This window comes from Belonocnema kinseyi, chromosome 2 (genome assembly GCF_010883055.1).
Source record: "Belonocnema kinseyi isolate 2016_QV_RU_SX_M_011 chromosome 2, B_treatae_v1, whole genome shotgun sequence".
NCBI classification, from domain to species: Eukaryota; Metazoa; Arthropoda; class Insecta; order Hymenoptera; family Cynipidae; genus Belonocnema; species Belonocnema kinseyi.
The window spans coordinates 109135758-109155942 of NC_046658.1; the positions used below are offsets into that span (position 1 = coordinate 109135758).

At 28.6% G+C, this 20185-nt stretch overlaps 2 protein-coding genes across 6 annotated transcripts in view; one reads left to right on the forward strand and one right to left on the reverse strand.

The window, feature by feature from the left end:
* LOC117183150 (condensin complex subunit 3) overlaps window positions 1-9175 on the forward strand; it is a 24816-nt gene extending 15641 nt beyond the window's left edge. Inside the window, exons 5-7 of the mRNA XM_033376365.1 lie at window positions 226-594; window positions 4102-4608; window positions 8730-9175. Of these exons, the coding sequence (XP_033232256.1) occupies window positions 226-594; window positions 4102-4608; window positions 8730-8915 (1062 nt within the window). The 3' untranslated portion in view covers window positions 8916-9175. The remainder of the gene's footprint in view (window positions 1-225; window positions 595-4101; window positions 4609-8729) is intronic.
* A 43-nt stretch (window positions 9176-9218) lies between these two features.
* LOC117183151 (E3 ubiquitin-protein ligase RFWD3-like) overlaps window positions 9219-20185 on the reverse strand; it is a 13311-nt gene continuing 2344 nt past the window's right edge. For 4 of the 5 annotated variants that reach the window (XM_033376368.1, XM_033376367.1, XM_033376366.1 and 1 more), the window contains 4 exons: window positions 17536-17730; window positions 17086-17465; window positions 12913-13540; window positions 9219-9976 (listed from right to left, as the gene is read on the reverse strand). In XM_033376368.1, coding sequence (XP_033232259.1) covers window positions 9450-9976; window positions 12913-13540; window positions 17086-17465; window positions 17536-17730 — 1730 coding nt within the window. In that variant the 3' untranslated portion in view covers window positions 9219-9449. Of the gene's footprint in view, window positions 9977-12912; window positions 13541-17085; window positions 17466-17535; window positions 17731-17810; window positions 17850-20185 lie in introns of those variants that run through there. The other variant, XM_033376370.1, reaches the window with a different exon arrangement.

Below are 20185 nucleotides of genomic sequence, written 5' to 3' on the forward strand. Positions count from 1 at the left end.
TTTATTTACAAAAAAAGTTCTTAGGTTCAAAAAAACATTCAGTGAACGGAAAAAGTGAGGTCGGTAATATAGGTATTTAGCTGTGTCACATGCCCTTAAGGAGCACTAGACACCCTGTTTTGTTTGTCACGTAGTTGAAGAACATGTTTGTATTACATGAAATAAAATTTGTTCAAATTTGGATTTTCTTTGAATATGTTTTGACCAATGATGTACTCTTTTCAGCACCCAGATATTAACATTCACGAATTGGCACTCAAGGCAGTGGCAATTTGCTGCCAACTCGATGGAGAATTAGCGAAGAAGTACTTCACAATGTTCTTTTTGCAATTTTCGATCTATCCAGAAGAGCCAAAATTGTGGATCACGGCGCTAAAATCCATTTTCGATTTACTTTTGCGTTTTGGTTTGGAATTTTTCGATATTGCCCAGACAGAAGAAGAAGGAGCAGCGCACGATAGAAGTAGACGGAACAAGACTGTGCGATTATACACTGATAATGAGGAATGTTCAGCAGTCACCTCTGATCAGTTTGACGTGGAAGAGGGTGGAGATAAATTCATCAAGGTTTTGACTAGTCTCCTGGACAATGAAGTAAGTTTATTTACATTTAGTTCCTTATTATTTCAGGGATTTACCCTATCTAAAAAAAAACCTGAAAACCCCGGTATTTTTATATACATGGAAAAATCTGGAAATTTCATGGAATTTTTTTGAAGTCAGGAAATTCTTTCGACGCATGTAATTCTTCGTTTGTAAAAATTAGCTTATATTACTGTATTTAACTATTTTGTTCAAAATTCGTATTTTTTGTTTGTTTTAAATTAATTTTTGTAAATGAAAATATAACTATTCCACTTGAATATTCCATTATTTGAGTTGAAAATTGATTTTCATGGTTGAACACTAACTTTTCACTAAAAATTTAGCTATTGAATTTTTGGTTGAAAAATTACCTTTTTTAGTTGAAAATCCGTCTTTTTTATGGCAGAAATTTATCTTCTTTGTTAAAAACTTGTCTTTTTATTTGAAAATCCAATTATTATAGTTGAAACTTTATTAGTTTAGTTGAAAATTCATGTTTTTTTGGTTTAATATTCAGCTAATCCAGTTGAAGATTCATCATTTTATTTGAAAGTCCACAATTTTGTTTCAAAATGTAACTAATTTTTTGTGTGTGGGAAAATCATTTTTTTTATCTAATTATATATTAACTATCAATTGAATATTCCATAATTTTAATTAAACATAATTTTGTTTACATACAAAATTTAATTATTCAATTTTTGAAAATGTAATTATTTTGTTGAAAATTATTTTTTTTTTTAACTTAAAATGTTACTACTCCAATTAAATATTCCATACTTTCGGTTGGAAATTCATTCATTCTAGTTAAAGAATCATCAGTTTAGTGGAAAAATCATCTTTTTGGTTTAAAATTCACACATTCCTTTGCAGATTTATTATTTTATTTGAAAATCTATAGTTTTATTTAAAAATATACGAGAAAATGTAACTAATTTTTTAAATCAGTTTTTTGTTGTTCGAAAATCATTTTTAGTATTAAACTATTTAAATTGTAACTATTTTAATTCGATATTCCACCATTTTGGTTGAACATTTTATGATTTCAGTTAAAGATTTATTATAACTATTTCAATTGAATATTCCATCATTTTAGTTAAACACTAATTTTTGTAATAAAAAATGTAATTATTTAATTTTTGGTTAAAAAAGGATACTTTTTAGTTAAAAATTCATCACTTTCTTTGAAAATGTAATAATTATGTTGCACATTATTTTCTTTTAAACTGAAAATGTAAGTATTCCAGTTGAAAACTCCTTACTCTTAGTTAAAAAATCATCTCTTTGGTTGAACATTTATTTTTTAAACTGAAAATTTAACTATTCAATTTTTTAATTGATGGTATTTTTGGTATAAATTAATCTTCATGGACGAAAATTCATACATTTTTTAAATTGAAAGTTAACTATTAAATTTTCGTTTGATGATTTATCTTTTTAGTTGAAAATTCATGGATTATGTTAAAAATTCGTATATTTTGGTAGAAATTAATTTTCATAGATGAAAATTCATCTGTTTTGTTAAAAATTCAACTCTTCCAGTTCAACATTCATCATATTAGTTGAAATTTGATCAGTTTCGTTCAAATTAAATTTTTTTAATTAAAAATTTATCTATTTCATTTTTGATAGAAAATTAATCTTTTTTAGTGTAAAATTCAACTATTTATTTGAAATTTTTTCTTTTATAGTAGAACATTCGACGATTTAATTTAACCCTCAAAGTTCATACATGGTAAAAATCACGGTAAAAAAAGTGAAAAAAATGGGTTTTTTTACCTAAAAATTCATAACTCACGCAATTTTAATTATTTTAATCTGAAAATTTATGAATATACTTTTGAAGTAGTGTACTTTCATTTAAAAAAATAATGCAACATGGGTGCTTTCAAAAATATATTTATTTGCACAGTTGAAAAGTCAATTTTATGATAAAATGTCGAATCAGATTTTTTGCTTTTCAATCGATTTATTATTATAAAAATTGAGGAACTTTGACATGTAATACTATAAAAATACAAGAAATTGAAAAAAGAGACATAACAGTATTTTAAAAATTATATTTTATTCAACACATTCAGTCTGCTCTCGCATGACGCGCTGTCGTAAGTTATAAGCCATCTACAAAGAAAAAAAGTATGGAATAATTGAGAAAACCAGTTATTTCACTTCATATAATATACTTACGTTAGAAAGTAAACAAAAATCAATACAATTTCAACAACATAATTTGCTCAAAAATGACTTTTTCACTCACTAAGTGCACACTGGGTGTTCACACCCCACGATTTTTTCCCCAACTGTAGCTAGATGGCGACACTTACTCAATATTTTGAATTTTTTCGAATTAACCCCCTACCGCCCTTAAAACTTTCTTTTTTTTCTGAATTTTGAGATATTTAGGCATATTATTCATATGGTATAGTGTATACAAAACTAAAATTCTAGCTCATTACCGTCATGATTTTCATGTAAATCCTTGCGTTAAAAATTGCTGTTCGTCTCAAAGGGATCGTCCACAAATTACGTAAGACGTTTTTCTTTTGTTTGAATAAAGACGTGCATAAAATTGCTGTGAAGTTGAGAAGGACACAACGATATAAACAAAAGAAAAATATCTTACGTAATATGTGGACGATCCCAAAGTCATATTTTAAAAAAATCAAGTCTTTCAAACGTTACATATATGTCACTGCGGGCGTTAGAGGGTTAAGTATGGTTTATAAGATTTTGAAAATTGCTTGGGGTGTTTTAGACCCACAATACACTTTAAGGCTTAAAATCCGTGTATTTTGTTAAAAAATGATCTTTTTTGGTAGAGAATTAATCGTTTTGTCTGAAAATTAATCTTTTTGGTTAAAAATTCAACTATTCCAGTTAAAGATTCATAATTTTAGTTGAAAATTATTCGTTTTTGTTTAACATTCAACTATTCCGGTTGAGGATTCAGCATTTTAGTTGAAAATTTCTAAGTTTGGTTGAAACTTAATTTTTTTAAAGTGGAAATATAGCTATTCCATATTGGTTGAAAATTGATCTTTTTTAATTAAGAATTCAACTAAATAGTATTTGGTTGAAAGTGCCACTATTTGGTTAAAAATTCATCTATCTTGTTGAACATAGAATATGTTTACTTGGGTAGTTAGGAATTTGATGTACACTGAATTTTAAATATAAGATAAAACAAAAATTAGCTTGAATTACTATACAAATTCATGGACTTTAAAACCAAATTCGAAAAATGATTTATTATGTTTTTATTGTTATTTAATTCATCGATGGTGCTAAGATGCTTGAGAGAAACTGAAAAAAAAAACATAACAAACTCGCGAAACTGTATACATAATCCGACTCGTTTGTTTTAAAAAATGCGAAATATTTGAATGTCTCCTTACTGTGAAAGATTATATACCTGTAAAAAAACTGGAGTTGTCATGAAATTTTTTCCCGAGATTTGAACAGTCACTCTGTTCTTTATACATTTCAATGAATTAACAAGATAATAATCTTTTCTAGTCTCAGGAATTGCGAGTAATTGCAACAGAAGGGCTCACAAAACTTCTTTTCTGTCGAAGAATTAGCAGCGCTCGATTACTCTCACGACTTATCATTCTCTGGCACAATCCTGTATCTGAGGGCGACACTTATTTGAGTCAATGTCTCTGTTCTTTCTTTAACAGTTTCGCTGTCTGTGTGCCAGACAGTCAAGTTATGTTGGAAGAGGCATTTTTACCAACATTGAAGACATTGGCCAATGCCCCGGACCGAAGTCCCTTACAAGGAATTGATCCGCTCAGAATATCCGAGATCATTTTGAATCTCACAAAACCCGGAATTCACAAAGATTCATCTCTAAATGTGCACAACGATCTTGTTTTCTCCATTCTCGCCGAGGCTCTGAATCCCAACAGCGAAATCGAGCCAGAAGTGTTAATCAAGTCTTTGAAAAACTTGGATGTCCGACTAGAAATCGAGACCTTGAAGGAGAATTTGAAAGAAGCATTAAACAATGCCTTGGAAAAGGTAAGAAAATTAGGCAGGGTATCCAGCGACCTTGAAAACCTGGAATTCTTCTTGATTTTTCTATTGGACCTTAAAAACTTGAAAATCTCCTTGAATTTTTCTAAAGAAGCTTGAATTAATTTTTCTTCTTTTAAAACAGCTATTTTATTCAAATGCGAAAAATAACTTTAGACTTTTAATCTCTTATGAAAGAAACATCTCGTTTAACTAAAAAGTTTTTTATTTTTCAAGATATAACTTTTCTTTTACTCATTACAGTATAAATAGATTTCTAGCCATTTTTTGTAGACTTTTCCAATTATTTTCTAGTTTTCAATTTAATATCCGCTAATATAAAATGAGCCATGGCTATATAACGAATTTTGCAAGGGCCCCATTATTTTTGTTGAGTTACAAAACTTTACTAAAGATTTCAAAAGGTTTCAAAATATTTAAAAGGATTTTGAACATTTTACCAAAATTTCACGGATTTCAAAGATTTAAAAAAGGCGTGTACACCAGATGTCAAATATTTCAGAGGAATTTCACAAAACTTTTGAATCTTTAAGAAGATTTCAAAAATGTCTAAACATTTTGATGATTTGAAACGATTTTAAAAGGTTTCAAAACATCTTAGAAGATTTAAAAAGGTTCCACTAAGGTTTGAAATAATTCAATGATTTCAACGAATAAAAAAATATATTTCAAAAGATTTGACAAAGATCTTACAAAAATTTCAAACATTTCATGAAGATTGTAAAGATGTTAAACATTTAAAAAAGGCGTGTACACCAGATTTTAAAGTTTTCACAAACATTTCGATAAATTTCTGAAGATTTTAAAACTTTCAAAAGGTTTCAAACAATTTAATGAATTTAAAGAGGTTATAGTAAACCAGATTTCAAAGATTTCACAAACATTTCGATAAATTTACGAAGATTTTTAAACTATCAAAATGTTTCAAAGAATTTAATGAATTTAAAAAGGTTATAGTAAACCAGATTTCTAAGATTTCAAAAGATTTTCCACAGATTAAAAATATTTTACTGATTTCAAATGAATACAAAATATTTCGCAAACAAAGATTAAAGAAAGCTTTCACAAATACTTCTAAGATTTCATAAAAATTTCACAAAGATTACAAGTATATCAAATATTTTCCAAAAATTTAAAAGGATTCCAAAATATTTCACAGAAATTTCAAGATTTCACAAATATTTTAAGTGCTTCAAAAGTCTTCAACGAATTAACAAAGATTTCTATAGATCGCGCAAAGATTTTTATTGTTGGCCCATAAAAAATGAAATGGCTCATTTTTTACATCTATAAAAATAGGATATTTGATTTTCTGATGTAAAAAAAGGGAGACCTGTAAAAACTTGACTTCTTGACCTGGAAACCCTGGAAAAGACCTTGCATTTCGTTCCGAAAAATTTCTTCCTAAACAATTCATCTTTTTGTCCCCTGTTTTCAATAAAATTTTTCTAGTTTTTGCGCTTAAATGTGAACTAAGGTAATAGAACCCAATATGAATTTCAAAATCGTATTAATTGAAAGTTAATTCTTTTTATTGTATTTTTGATTTAGAATTCATCTCTTGGTTAAAAATTCTACTAGCTGGTTGAAAATGTAAATATTTTGTTGCAAATTCAACTTTTTCGTTAAAAAGTCATTGTTTTTGTCCAAACTTTATCTACTTCAGGGTGGCCGCTGGACCGGGAATTATTTGAGACCAAGAAAAACCGAAAAATGATAGTGAATTTATTATTTGACCAGGAATTTTACAAATCTTTAGAAGAACAATCTGTCTAAGTTGGAATTTAACAGTTTTTTAAAGTAATTAGTTGAATTATCTTTTTCAATTACAACATTCAGTTCACAATGTGTACTTTGAAAGTCTTTTACTTTAAAAATTTTCCATTTTAGATTTTTATTGTCAATCGTATATTTTTAATTTAAAGAATTTTAAATTGAAGTCTTGAAGACTTAAATAAGTGAAAAATGGAAGTTTAAAGTTAAAAATGTTGTATAAAAAAGCATTTTTATTTGATCAGATGTACATATAAATAATTAAAATATTTTTTAAATGGATCTGCACATTAAGTATCAAAACGTGAACAATAATTAATTTGGAAAAATGATTCTAAATCCGTTCACAATTCAGTCTAAAACATTTAGTATTTAATCCGTTCTACTAAAAATTTTTTAATTAAGACAAAGAAGAATTATATTTAACTATTTTCTTAAGATTCCTAGGAAAATTGAAGATGATTTTTCATTTTGAAAAATTATTTTAAGAGAATATTTTAAAAGATTTCCAAAATTTTCAAAACAGAATCTGAAAGATTTTAAGGAAATTGTTTTAAATTTGCAAGATTTTCTCAAAATTGTAGGAAAAATTCGATTCATTTTGATAGATATTAATTTACAAGTTCGGAAAACATTTTAAAAATAATTTTAAAAATAATTTTAAATATAATTTTAAATTTGAAAAAATTTATAACAACTTCTAGATTTCTCAAGATTTTGAAATAAAATTATGAAGCTTTTCAAGGATGCTTAAACTATACAAGTTGAGAATAATTTAAAGTTTATTTAAAGTTCATTGATTTATTCTTTAATTTAGAGAATCGTAAATCATAATGTAGATTTATATTTTTGGAATTGAATCTGAATATTTGAGCTCCATAAAATAAATGATAAAAATTGTAAATTGTGAAGTTTATCTGCATTTCTATGAAAATTGTTTCATTGAAAAGTGTTAGTGCCTTTCATTTTATACGTTTTTATTTTTATCGAGCATTTAAATACAAAGCTTTTGAATTTAAAAACTTTTTAAACTTTAATCTTATAACTTTAAAATTCAAGAGTTCCACTTTGTGTGCTTCAATTTGTAGTTTATTTTTTATTAGTTCAAATAGAACAATTTTTGGCTTTAGAGTTCGAATTTTTATATTTTATTGATGGTGTATAATGTTTGGAAACGTGGAAAAACCCGAGAAATTGTCGGGAATTTGTTTCTTCGATTAAAACGGCCACTCTCTACTTTGTTGAAAGTTGAAAATTAATATTATCGGGTTAAAAACGTAATTTTTGCTAGAAATCGGTCTTTTTGGCTTGAAATTTCATCTGTTTCGTTGAAAATCCGTCTTTTTAGGTTGAAAATTCTATTACTTTGGGAGAAAATTCGATGATACAAAAATAATATTTTCAGGTGAAAAATGCAAAACTTTCGTAAAGAATTTATCTTATGTTATTGAAAATTTATCATTTTAGTTGAAAATTTATTTAATTGGCTGAAAACTTAATTACTTTGTTGCAAATTCAACTATTGTCTTAAAATTGTTCAAAATAGAACATTAAACTATTTGGTTGGAAATTAAGTTTGGCTTAAAATTCATATTTTCAAGTTGAAAATTCAACACTTTTATAGAGAATGCGTATTTTTATTTTGAAAGTTCAATTTTTTCTAGAAACAATTTTTTGTTTGTTTGTTATTTAACTGTTTCTTTTTTTATAAGTGAAATCTTTTTTGCTTAAAATATGAATTTTTTAGTTTAAGATTACACTATTTAGGTGAAAATTAATATCTTTGGTTGATAATTATTTTTTTATAAAATTAATCTTTCTGGTTCAAAGTTAGGTAACTTTTTTGTTGAACATGTTATGGGATCGATACGGTCTTTTTGAATTGAAAATTCATTTATTTGGTTACAAATGCAACTAATTTTGTTTACTACAATCTTTTTTTTTTGTAATCCGACCATTTGGTTGAAAATTCAACTGTTTGGTCAGAATTTGCTCGAAATTTGATTTTTTTGTAAAAATAGAACTGCTTGGTTAATAATTAATATTTTTTGTCTGAAAATTTATATTTGCAGGGTTTAAAAGTGAACTGTGAAAAGTTACCTAATTCCTCCTAGTTTGAGAGCATTTTTTGCTATGAAGCCTGGAATTTTCGAGAAAATGAAGCTGAAAGTTCATAAAATTCTGGATGTCAGGGAATATAAAAAATTGTTCAAGGAATTTCGAAATTAGTATTTTGTGGCAATCTTGTTTGTAAAATCGTTGAAGTCAAATAATTTGAAATCTTTTTTGGAATTTTCCGCGTGATCCGTGTTAAAATTTGGCCTCTGTTTCAGGTCACCGAATTTGATAAGCGTTTGGTAAAATATATCGAGCAATTTAAGGCAAAACTGGATGCTGGCGAACCGAAAGAGATGCAGGAAGATGACGCAATTAGCGTAACAAGTGAAGCCAATAGCGAGGCGATGAGTGAAGCAGTCAGCGATGTGGCCAGCGAAGTAGCCAGTGATTTGGAAAAATAGTTTAAAAAATAATGTGTATGAAGGTAACTTTCTTATTGCTTCGGATTTATCAAATCTCTTCATTGTGACAGAGTACAATATTATTATAATTTTGACGACAAGAAAGAATATAATTAAAAGGGTAAAAAAAAAAGATTGGTAACCTATTTCCTCGAAAAAAAAAGATGAATTAGAAAATAATTGTAATTATCTTGATCTGGAAAGTTTCCTTTCATATTTCTTAATCACTCTATATCCTACTAATAAATTTTGTATAAATCTTATTTTGTATAAAATTAATTTATCTTACATATATATTTTAAATTTACAATTCATTCAAATATTTTTTTGTTTGCGTTGCACACCAGCTGCTGTTCAGCTTGTATTAATACAACTAGCATTCACCTAAATTCACGCGATTGCGTGAAACAGTAAAGTACAATCGTGTGATTGATGAAAGTAGAGAATCCATTGTCGATTAATTGATTCTATGAAATAAATATTTCGAGACAATGAGAGATCAGTCAAAATATAGAAATAATATCGGACTTATCGCTAGCTATCACAGGTACCAACTGTATACGCATCTCGATGACCATCCTCCTTTTGACTGTAGAGATGCAAATCCTTGAGGGTCAAAATGGCGAGATAACGATTTTCTAATTCGAAAGAGCACGTATCTACCACGGAATCATGAATGGACAGTTTGTACACTTCTTTTCCCGTGGCTACACTCCAAAGTAAGACATTGCCTGTGCTGTCATTGTTGGCAACTACCATGGTGTCATCCTCGACGTACATGTGACAGGGTCTTGAAAGAATCTTCTGCGAAGCGCCTGCGTGGAAGGTGTGTACGATATTGCACTGAAAGCCATCTTCTTCGTCCTTTTCGACGTCGCAGACGTAATGCCGAACGTGAGGTCGTCTGGGATTGGAACGACAAGACACCAGACAGTTGTTGTTTTTTTCGTCGTAACGCACCGACATGAATGGCCCATCAAGGCTCATTCGGTTTCCTTGGTAGATGCCGTCTTTCAAGGTGTAAGCGTAACACGTGTTCAAGTGGCAAGCCAAGAATCCTCCTGAAATTTAAATATTGCACAATTTTAAGGACATTTTTTTACACTTTTCTACCTAAAAAAAAAAATTGGTGTAACGATATGTCTCGAAAATCTCGCAATCATTGGTATTGAAAACCTGATCGGCTTTTCACTGCTCAAAGTTGTTTTACATCTTAAATTTGATAATTCAATCTACAGATAATTCACTTTAAGAAGCAAAATTATAGAAAAGTGATTATTTATAATTATATTTGGCTGGGCTTTATTAAATTGATTGTTGATCTTCAAGATTGTTGATTGTTGATCTTCAAGATGAGATGAAAAATTCACCTAGAATTCAAGGTAAGACACACCCAGGTCTCACAGTCCCTAAAAGATAAAATATAGGGACCAAAGCGTACTTTTTGTCACACTAATAAGGTTCTTTGTTCGCGCTCAAAGGGTAAAAAATTCAAGATAAATTTATAAGATTTCAAACAAATTCAAGTAAAACTTATAATAATTCAAATGAATTGGAAAGAAATTATAACGAATTTAAGATAAATGAGAATTCGATGAAATACATAAAAATGTAAGGTGATTAAAAAAAAAACTAAAATGAATTATATAAAAAAAACTTCGCTGAATTCAGAAAATTTATGATGAGCTTAGAAAAATTGAAGTCAATTAAAAATAATTTAAAGAAATACGTAAGAATTAAGGTGAGGGATAAAGACTTCAGGATAAATCAAATAAAAACTTTTTTTAAATCCAACACATTCTAGAGAATTCCAAGGAATTCAAAAAATTCCATAGATTTCATTAAAAATTGAGAGGATTTAGAAGAATTTAAGGGCAATGAGAAGAATTCGACGAAATTCGTAAAAAATTAAGCTAAATTTAAAAGACAATCAAGTGAATTGAAAACAATTAAAAAATGTGAAAAAATTCGTTGAATTGGGTAGATTTGAAATGAGATTAGAAAAATTAAAGAGAATTCAAAAGAATTCCGGATAAATTAATACGAATTCTGGGCGCATTTCAAATTATTGCAAAAAATATTTGAAAACCTCTTGAAATCTTTGCAACCCTATGAAATCTCTCACTTTTTGTGAAAAATTCTTTGAAATTAATTAAAATATTAAAATTCCTTAAAATTATTAAAACCCTTAGAAATCCCTTGAAATTGTTTAAATCTCTTTAAAATGCCTTGGAATCTTTTAAAATACTCGAAAAGATTTCAAAGTCTTTGAAAATCCTTCAAACTATTGAGGTAAATAAATTTTTTCTGGTATTCTTTTACAATGTCCTAAAGCTCTTGAAAATGCAAATGAATTACAAAATATATACCTTAAAATATTTTAAATCCTTTGATGATTTTATTGATGGAATTTACATTTTTTTAAACAATTACAAAAAATTTTAACGAATTCAGGATAAATTAATAACAATTCAGGGTCAATTCCAAAAAATAATTTCATAACTCTTCAAATCTTTGAAACCCAACGAAATATCTTACTTGTCGTAAAGAAATTCTTTGAAATCCAATAAAAAATGTTATGAGGTCCCTTAAAATCATTGAAATGCTGGGAAATTTGCGAAAATCCTGTGAAATCTTTAAAAATATCAAAACATTCAAGATCATGTAAAATCGTTCAATGTTAACTTAGTAGTTCCACTTTGAACCTAGTACTTGAATTTTTAAACAAAAAAGATGAATTCTCAATTAAAAATGTGATAGTTGGTATGTTTATCAACAAAGATTTCAATTTTGAATCAAGAACAGTTTAAATAAACCAAATGAAAAGAAGACTAATTTTGAACATTTGAATTTTCAACAAAGAAACAATTTTCAATCAATAAGGAAAAAAATGTCAATCAAATTGTGAAATTCCAAGCCAAAAAGATGAGTTTTATACAAAAGAACGTAATTTTCAATTTGAAAACTTAAATTTAAAAAAATTTAACATAATACGTAGTTCAACTTTACCAACAAAAAATGAATTTTTAATAAAATAATTTAATCCTGAACCAAAATATAATAATTTTCAATCATACAGTATAATATATAGTAGTACAGTACAGTATAATATATAATATTTATTTACAATATATAGGCAAACAAACCGTTGCATTTTTGTTCATATTAAAATTAAAAAAACTGTTTAAGAATGTAAATCTTCCTTTAAACCTAATGTTTTTTTTAAAATAACTAACTTCCTGTGTAAAATACCAACATAATTTAAAACTGTTCAAAGATTGTGAATCTTCTTTGAAATATAATTTTTTCACTTTGTCATTTTTTTATTAACATCCGATTTTCTGCGAAAAACGTGAAAATAACATAAAACTATTCAAAAATTTAAAATCTTTTTCCAACTATAATGATTTTTATTTTAAAAAACTAATTTTGGGTGTAAAACAAAAACTCTAACGTAACCTAAATTTATTTAAAAAATGATCAAACTTTAAAATCTAATGATATTTGTTTAAAAATGTTAATTTCATTTTAAAATTCTAACAACACGTACATAATTTTTGAAAATTAAAAAAAAAAATTAACTAAAAATTTTGAGAGTAAGAATACCCATTTCTCGAAACAACTCTAACATGACCAAAAATTGTTGAAAATCGGGACAATTTAAAAAAATGTTAAGTCATCAAAACTTTATGATTTAATAATAAAATTATTTGTTATGAAAATACTAATTTCGAGCGAAGTCCACTAATATAGAGCATGTATAACATTCTTAATTTGTACGTTTGATTTGCAATTTAAAAACATAAAACAACTACAAGTAATGAAAATCCAATCAGTTTTTCACCAAAAAAGATTGCGAGAATTTCGATATATCGTTAAACCCCTTTTTTCTCAATATTATGCATAGAATGAAAAATTCCGGTCCCGGCCATCCTGCAAAATAAAAAAAAAGAGAAAAGGAAAAGAAGCCTTAATAAATAAATAAAAAACCACTAGCCTGTTCTGAAAGCGCCAGCAGAATTTGAAGGAACCGCTGCCAAAGATACGATAGGCGATCTATCATCCGGATTGTGTATAATGTCCACCGCAGCCACAGATTGTCTAACATCATACTTGACAATGCATCCGTTTTGTGTTCCGGCGAAAAAATAGTGAGGGGCATCTTTCGACCAGGCGCAACTCCAGAGTTGGGCAGTTTCTTGATAATAGTTTATCTCTCGGCAGCCATCACGAATGTCAGTCAGGATGACCCGCTTGTCAAAACCAGCACTCAAGAGCATATTCGGATGATCCGCTTGGAAATCCAAGTCTCTGATAGCACCATTGTGAACACGACGATAGGGCATGGACACAAACGAGTCGAGAACAATTTTAGAGATTCCGTGATCGGATCTTGTCGGATGCGTAGACTTGAGCGAAGTTACTAATATTCTATGCCAAGGATTGTAAGCCATAACTCTACATCCCGCCCTTTGGCAAATACTGAAAGATCTTTCTTTCTGCAGTAACTTTTTCAAGCACATCATCGGATTCATATTTGAATGGTGGTAGTTCATCTTTCTTTCGAATTCAAGCTCATCAATTCTTTTCTGCATACTGTTGATCTGATACTCGAACATCTTCACCTGTCAAATCAAGAAAAACGAACAATATATCAAACTCGTAAAAGAAAGTGCAATATTTAACTACCACAGGCCTTGGACTCACGCTACTATTGACACTTTTTCACATTTTTCATTTCACCCTCAAACAGTACACTCCAACCCAGCATACGTAAACGGTACAGCGGTGTGAACTGGTTTGTTCGCAATGTTAATATTAAATATTTAACATATTATTTTTTGATTTCAAATCGTAGATTTCAAATTCTTTATGTCTTACGGTCCAATCGTAAATCGAAAAAATAAATATGAGTCAAAAAAACATGTTCTTCGAAACTCAGATATTTATTTAATAGAAAAAACTCCTTTCAAAACTTCCTGACGTTTCAGTACACATGCGTACCTTTTTCAAAGGTTCTTAAACCTGAGTTGATGGTAGTTTAAATAGTCAAACAGATCAATTTTCAGTCAGGTTAGGACGGACGAACAGAAATTGACGGTCGAAGAAAGGATTGATTTGTTTCATCAAATCATTTTACATTTAACATATTAAACATATAATAAACAACTAGCATATATCACACATATTTAATACGTGGAGATAATCCGCTGTAGCTGTGTTTGCGTAAATTCCAGCAAAAGGAAAAAACTTCGGGTGCGAATTCGCACCAGTGTACCGTTTGAGGGTTAACGAAGCCACTACTTTTCTACTCTTAAAAAAGATGACACTAGTTTAGCGCAAGTAAAAGAAAAAGTGTATTTAATACAAGGGTAGATCCAAAGAGGGGCGATTAGCCCCCCCCCCCCCCAAGATTTATTAAACCAAATTACAAATTTGAAAATTTCTATATCAGCTACATAAAGTACTTAAGGCCTCTTAATTTTCTTGACAAATATGAGCTCCCTCATTATCAGACCTTATTTTTAGTTGTTTTTTGATTCCTGAAATTTTAAACACGAACAAATTCTATAAATAAACTTGTAAAATGAGGGTTCGCCAACTTACCAACTTCACTTTGCCTTTACGCATATTTTCAAACTTCTTCGCTGATTAGCTAAAATAACATCAGCTATCACAAAATCGAAATTTCAAGGGATTCATAAATTAAATATATATATATATATTTAATTTATGAATCCCTTGAAATTTCGATTATATATATATTTCAACAGAATCCAGGGGGTTTTAAAGGATTTTAAATGATGTAATGTATTTTAAAGGATTTTATCAAGTTTCAAAGCTTTTAGGGCAACCAAAAAGATTCCCAGGTATTTTAGGTGATGTCAAGGAGCTTCATCTAAGTTCAATGAATTGCGAAGGATTTCAAAGTTTCATAGGTTTTTTGATTTAAGGGATTTCATAAATTTCCAAGGATTTTAAGGAATATATCGCAGTTTAAAAGAATCCGAAGAATTTATAACTATTTTAAACATAATTACTACATTATCAATTATTTATAACATATCAAGGGATTTCAAACAATTTTACTATATTCGAGGAATTTATAGGATTTCAAAAGAAATAAAAAGATGCCATAGGATTGTAAGGAATTTATATAGATTTCAAGGAAATGTAAACGGGTTTATCCACTTTGATAGGTTTTTAAAGATTTCTTCATTTTTTATGGAATCTTAAAAGTGATACAGAAAAGTCCGAATTTTTTTGTTAATCAACCATTTTTATACGTTTTAAATTGTTCTCATAATCGTTTTGAATATATAGTATTAATTTTTGAAAATTGTGGTAGCGTGGCTCCTTGTGACTTCGCTTATTATTGATTATTAATTTATTCATAATTAATTAATTAAAATCAATAATAGTAATAATTAGAATATTTTATTATGTAAAAAAAATGACTAGCCGTAAAAAGATTCAACCCCAAAGCAGAGGATTCGCAAGCAGATATGCTACCAACAGGCCAGCTCAGCTGGATGAGAGGCGTGTCCGTATGATCGACACTAATTTGCTTGCAACTTCCACAGAAAGCTTAAAGTCTTCGGAATTCTACGATATTTACATTTTTATCCTGAACATTTTTTTTGCAATCATTAGAGGATAAAACTTGCCAAAAAAAAGGGATTTTCGGCCTCCTTCTTCAAGGGTCCACTTTGGCCTATTCCCAGAAGGAGGGCGACGTTAGGAAAAATGTGAAAAAATTAAAATGAAATTCGATAATCTTTCGAATTATACTCACGCGACCTTGATTTAAATTTCGACCCTCACCCTTTCCCCTTGTCAAAGTTTTATTTAAATTTCAAATAGTTAAATTTAAAATCGGTCAAGTAAACATTTGTAGATTTTTAATTGGTAAGATTAAGAAAAAAATTTGAGGCGCAAAAGTCCGGAGTTTAAAACGTGAAATCTTGAATTTCTCTTCTTAGAATTTACTAAATAGGCTTAGCTATAAATTACATATTTACGTTTGCTAAATAAATATGTAATTTATAGCGAAATCCGTTTATCAAAATTCGAACTAATACAAGTTAAAATTTTACATATCAAACTCGAGACTATTTTCCGATCCGTGATTTTTCGTGTAATTCAAATATTGTATTCTGAAATTTATCATATTTTAAAGAGAAAAGATAAAAAAAGATATGTTTTTCGAGAAGAGGAGAAAGAATGTGATCCCTGAATATTTCAAAAATTGCATCAAAAGCAGGGTCGCCGTTTTAATAGAGAACAAAAACTCCCGGTCATTTCTCGGTTCGCAACAACTTTTCACGACCATGGAAATTTAAAAATTTCAACTCATGAAGCTGACATTTTTTTCATTTGAAGTAACCAAAACTGAACTGCAAGCTAAAACGATTAAAATGGAACACTTTTGAATTTTAAAAATTAAAAATTGAAGATAAAAAAATGGTTACTCAGGCGCTCAATAATTTACACGTCTAAAACCAAAGCCCTAACACTTTACAATTGAAATTTTTTTAATTAAATGCAAAATTTTGAACTTATATAAAGTGATCAGTTTAAATCACAGATTCATGGTTCAGAATATAAATCCAAGCTATTACGTTCAATGCTCTAAATTGAAGAATTAATCAATAAATTTGTAAATATTTAAAATTAAATAATTTTAAGTAATGTTAGGTTAGAAATATTACCAGGTTGCTACAAAATTTCAATCTCAAAATTTCTTGGCGAATTTTTCATTTTCTCTGAACGCCATACATTTTTCTTTTAGATATATTCAACTCAACAACATAAAGTGGAATATTATTAGAATATTATTTGCAAATAAAAAAATTAATTTTCAATTTAAATTAATTTACGCACTGCAAACTGAATTATCCTGTCATCGAAAAAGTTAAAAACTAAACTTGACTTAAAAAAAAAGTTGAAATCCAACTTATTTTAAATTGCATTATACCATCTGATATGAAAGTTGTGATATTTCAAATGACTAGATGTATATTTTTTCTAAAAAGTGGTCAAATTCCTGGTCAAAAAATAATTTCACTGCCGTTTCCAGGTCTCAAAAAATTTCCCGTTTCAACTATTTTAAATTATTCAAATGAGTCCGAGGTCTGCTACCCGGCTAGGAAACATTTATAACCTTTACCTTTGTTTTGTACTCGCCAAGTTGTTTCTCGACCTGCTCTTTTTGAATATTGGTCGCTTTAAGCTGATCTTTCAACTTCTCCTCCTCGGCATTGTCGAGGCAGTATAATTTTTTGGCGTATAACACCCTAATATCTTTTTTTGCTGCCTTTGTATTGCACTCGGGACAGCGTCGAGACTGAGCATTCTGGAACTGCTCCAACCACTGTTTGATGCACTTTAAACCGAATAAGTGACCACATCGCAAACAGCAAAGTCGGTGTTCACCGTAATTACTCCATCCTTCGAGGCAAATAGAACACTTTTGATCTGCGTCTATACTATCATCAGAGAGAACTGCAAGACTACTAGGCTCATCAGAGTATTTTCTTCTTTTGGAAGCTGAAAAGAAGAGATTGTCAATCTCTTGTTCAAGTTTTTCATTTGGTGCTGAGGTTTTGAAGTAACTTACATGGTTCTACAGATTGTTCTTCAACAGCCTCTATTACGACTTCCCGATCAACTGGAATGTCATTGCCAACTCTGTTAACGTTCGCCTCCAAATCAGGATCGATTTCAGCTGCTTCGGCAGAATTTTCCTGCTCTTCAATTTCAGGATGTTCTATTTCTTCAACAGCTTGTAAATTTTCCGGAATTTCTGGATTCACTGTTTAGAATTATATAATATTTAGGAAAGAAGCTTGGCACTTTGTAGTTTAATTTTAGTCTTCAAAAATTAATTAATACTTGAATAATTAGGAAGAATCTATTCTACATAGGGACTGTTCAAAAACAATGTCACGCTATTTTGAACACTTTAAGTCAAAATATTATCTTCGATTTCATTTGATGAACGTCAAAAATAAAACACAAGACATAGAAACGTAATATTTTAACAAACTTCACAGCCCAAAATGCTCTAGAATAGGGAAAACAGGGTGATTTCACGAAAATAGGAGAACAATGGGGGAATAGACTATTTCTAATAAAAATAATATATATGTACCATATTGAGTTAAATATAAAACGCTTAAGTGACGAATTGTTAACCAAACAATTAAACTTTCAATGAAATGATGGAATTTTGATACAGAAAAGAATTAACTGCAACCACAAACAGCTGCATTTTTAAGCAAATAGTCGAATCCTCAAGCCAAAAAGGCGAATTTTCAACAAAGAAGTTCAATTTTCGAACAAAACAGTGATTTTTTAAACGAAATAGTTGAATTTTCAACATAACAATGATACTTTTAACAGAATAGTTGAAGTTTTAAACACATAGTTGAATTTTCGATCTACAGAAATGAATTTTCAACAAAATAGTAGATTTTTTTACCAGATAGATGAATTTTTAACATAAGGACGTGTTTTCGAACAAAAAAGGTGACTTTTTAGCAAAAAAATTAAATTTTCAACACGATAAATAAATTTTCAACGAATTATTTGAATTTGAAATGAAATTATGAACTTAAAATTGAAAAGAAATAAGTTTAACTTTCAGCCCAGTAGTTGAATTTTTAACAACAATCAAATTAATCAACCAAAAATAGTTGAATTTTCAAGCCAAAAAGATAACCTTTTTAGAAAAAAGTTTAATTTTCAATCCACAAGGACAATTTTTGTATCCAATAGGACGAATGCTCAACAAAATTTACAGTAGAATTTTCAACTAAAATGATGAATTTTGAACAGAAAAGAATTTTTAACAAAGTAGTTTAACTTTCAATCAGATGTTTGAATTTTCAACAGCAAACAGAATTAATTTTTAACCTACAGAAATATATTTTCAACCCAAAAAGGGAATTTTCAACAATGCAATTGAATTTTTAACCAAAACAGATTAATGTTTAACCTACAAACATAAATTCTCAATCACATACTCGATTGAAAAAAATAAATCAACTTCAGCCAAAAACACTTGATTTTTCAAGCCAAAGGGCAATTTTTTGAGGAGACAGTTGTATTTTTAATCCAAAAAGACAATTTTTTTATAAAGAAAAACGAAAATCCAACAGAACAGTAACCTTATCAGCAAAATAACGTAATTATTAACAAAATAGTTGACTTCTGAACCAAAGAGGTGAAATTTCAATCGAAAAAGTTGAATTTTCAAACCAAAAAGACGAATTGATAACGAAAGAGTAGAATTTCCAACCAGAAAATATTTTTTAGTCACGAGAGAAAAAAATGACAACCAAATTGTTGAATATTCAAAGAGAACAGGTGAACTCTCTTTTCAGTCGAAAAAATAAAAATTTCCAACCAAATAGTTGAATCTCAGAGATCAAAGCACAAAAGGAGCGCAAAAAAGGAAAAATGGGGTAATTTTTACACGATAACGGGGAAAATAGAAGAAAGATTAAACATTTATTTGTACATGTCGAAAAGAACAATCTTTTATAAGAAATGTTAAATTTTTAAATAATTTTCAAAGATTTTTCAATGACTTCTGCCATTAAAGAATTTATTTTTAAAAATTGGATAAACTTAGGGCCCTGGAGATCCATTGACAGTGATATAAAAAAGTCGGAGAAAAAATAAAATTAGTTAAATGCACAATTTTGGTATGTTTAGTTGAGCGAAGTAAAAATGCTAAAACTAATCGAATCGTTTGAGCTGAAGAATAACAATTTGTGGGTCGAAATTCAAAAGAACTAAAGAAAACAAAATTGCAATTGGTATTTATCTGCTCTCGCTTTTAAATTCACAATTACAAATTTTTTATTTGAAAAATAATTTCTGCCTTGTTTAGAATTTTTTGATAAAGTACAAAAACATGTTTTTTGGATTGGGTTTTTTTCACGGTGTTTATAACGTTCCAAAGTCGCAAAAAAAGATATTTCAAAAATCCTAAATCACAAGTTTTTTCCGGAAAAGCAAAAGCATAAAATGTTTCTTTGGTTCAAGCTGAATAAGTTTCAGATACGAAATATTCAAAGTTTTTCAAATGTGTGCATATGATTCAATAAAAAAAATCATGTTTTTGCACATTTTCAAAAAATTGTTATTGAGCAAAAAATTTATTTTTCAATTTCGTACTTTTTTATTATTGTTTAATAGTCAAAGCTGTAAAGATAACAAATTCTTCATAATTTTTTAACCAAAAGAAAATATAACTACAA